Here is a 2,354-nt window from a genome sequence, read left to right as displayed (position 1 = left end):
AGTCCACGTTACAGCAAACCCGCTGGAATTCTGAAAGCATTTCTCCTACTGCATAAACACGCTTTCCCTTCCACAGAAACACCTTTTTGTCTGTACCCGCATGCTAACGTGTATGTCCGTCAGTTAGAGTTTTGTTAGCGCCTTGGGTGAGATTCTGCGGGATGAAGAGTCTGACCTCCTGTGTGGGCCCTTGCAGGTAGAGCAGCTGTTCTGCCTGGGACTGAAGACCAGGGTGGAGTGTCTTAAGATTCTGGAGATGTACGACTGGAACCTGGAGCTGGCCAGCACCCAGCTGCTGGACTCCTACGGCTCCGTCAGGCAAAGGCAAGAGGCCGAATCGTCTCCGAACCTCTGCGTTCCTGTGCCCTACAAAAGGGCATAGGTCAGGGGTCACCGGGTCAAGGGGCTTCTGGGTAACAGTGAATTCATTCAGAGATGACGGTAATGAAATGAATGGATGCTACTTTATTGAACTCCCTGTAAAAAAAAAAAAATACTCCACACAGTGGGGCAGGGACCTGTGGAGTGGAGTGGAGTGAAGCTGATCAAATCAGCGTGCCAAAAAGAGGTTTGCTGCGGCAGCTACACAACTGGGCCCTGCAGGATTACTGAGAAAAACCCGGAACAGCTTTTTTCTTCAGTCCATGTTCCAGATTTGGGAGGGTTCTGGGTTTTACTCGGTGCAGTTATCCAGCTAACTCGGGAAATACCCCCTGGTCTCTAACCCTCCTGTTCTACAGGACAAGATTATGATACGCAGCCATGCAGCAAGCATTCTGTTCTCAGCTTCCACCATTAAGAACGCCAGGTCTTACTCAAATGCTTTTCACGCGACGTTAAGTACGTCAGCTCTACAGCACAGTACTGCACGCGTGGCCTTCTCAGGTCTGAAATCATGGCTAAAACGCGTCTGGATAAAGAAGCAAAAAACAGCCCCTTTTCGCTTTTCCCCTCTGCAGGCGTTGACGGACGCCACGCGGACGCCGAGTCCTCGGGGTCCCGGCCCGACGCGGGAGAGGCCCGGAGCCAGCGCCCGCACCCGTTGCCGCGGGCGCGCACGCGTCGCCGCCCACCACGGGGAGAGAGAGTCCCACCCAGAACTGCGCTCGCTCCCGTACCCGAGGCAGACCCGCCGTAGCGTGGGGCCCGCTGACCGCGGGGTCTGCAGTGGCCCCCCCGTAGCGCGCGCTCGCCTGTACGGACAGCACCCCCCCCCCCCGTCCGCCGTCCTCCACGGAGCTCTGCTGCGTTTCGACAGGGGGTCAAAGTTCAGCCGGCCCAGTATTCAGAGTCTTGACGGGAAGCCTGTTGCTGTTCCGCGCCTCGCCAGTCTCCTCCTCCTTTTATACAGAGTTCTATACGACACACAGAGGAGAGGAATATGTGTTTCTTTCTTTGCATTTATATATTTGCATCAAATATGTCTCGTCTTCATTTGAAACGTTTTGTGGTTGTTTTTTGTGCGGTCTGTGCGCAGAGGACATTTTGGCAAGGGTTGGATTGAAGAAGTTCAATTAAAGTTTTCTCTCCTTGTTCTCCAAATATACAAAACCCCATTTTAAGAGATCCCGATGCAGATTCCTTTCACGCGGCACAACCACGGTGACTTTGTGAGAGACCCAAAGGGGCCGGGGGGGTTCTGTGTCCTGTCTGTCCTAACTGGCCTCCGTCCTCTCCAGGCTCTTTTCTGTGACTGCTCAGTCCTTTCTCTGTGATTTCTCGGTGATTTCGCTGTGATTTCACTGCGCTTTCTCGGCCCTTTCTCTGTGATTTCTCGGTGATTTCACTGCGCTTTCTCAGCCCTTTCTCTGTGATTTCACTGTGATTTCACTGCGCTTTCTCAGTCCTTTCTCTGTGATTTCTCGGTGATTTCACTGCGCTTTCTCAGACCTCTCTCTCTGATTTCTCAGTCCTCCGCCTCGCTCGCTTCTCAGTGGTTTCTCTCTTTCAGCAACGGTTTCATTGGACGCCATTGTGTCCATGTAGCATACGAGGTTAACTCCCCGTATGCTAAAGACATGAGAACAGTGGACGATACACTTACTGAAATGTAATGTGTGTCAACACAGGAGAACGTGAAATCCAAAATATAGGAATAAAGAATAATATAAGGAATAATATACTGCACATGTTACAAAAGGTATATGTAATTGCCATTTAAATTTCCTAATTTATTCAGTATGTTCGGATATCTTCAAGTTATGCTCAGATCCTTTTTCGATTATATACTTTAACATGGAGTACTTTTTCACAGGTGCAGACAGCAGGGAAGATTTAGAAATGAATGTTGGAGGTCATATTTAACGACAATAATTGCTTAGCCGCCAAGGTGATGTTGTGATGTTCAGGATTAC

At 50.4% G+C, this 2,354-nt stretch overlaps 1 protein-coding gene across 1 annotated transcript in view; it reads left to right on the top strand.

Annotated features, from left to right (window-relative positions):
- LOC118230760 (activated CDC42 kinase 1-like) overlaps nt 1-2,071 on the top strand; it is a 30,087-nt gene extending 28,016 nt beyond the window's left edge. The window contains 2 exon segments of the mRNA XM_035424055.1: nt 197-324; nt 960-2,071. Of these exon segments, the coding sequence (XP_035279946.1) occupies nt 197-324; nt 960-966 (135 nt within the window). The 3' untranslated portion in view covers nt 967-2,071.
- The last annotated feature ends 283 nt before the right edge of the window (nt 2,072-2,354 follow it).

Source organism: Anguilla anguilla, chromosome 6 (genome assembly GCF_013347855.1).
Source record: "Anguilla anguilla isolate fAngAng1 chromosome 6, fAngAng1.pri, whole genome shotgun sequence".
NCBI classification, from domain to species: domain Eukaryota; kingdom Metazoa; phylum Chordata; class Actinopteri; order Anguilliformes; family Anguillidae; genus Anguilla; species Anguilla anguilla.
This window is presented reverse-complemented; position numbering and strand designations above follow the sequence as displayed.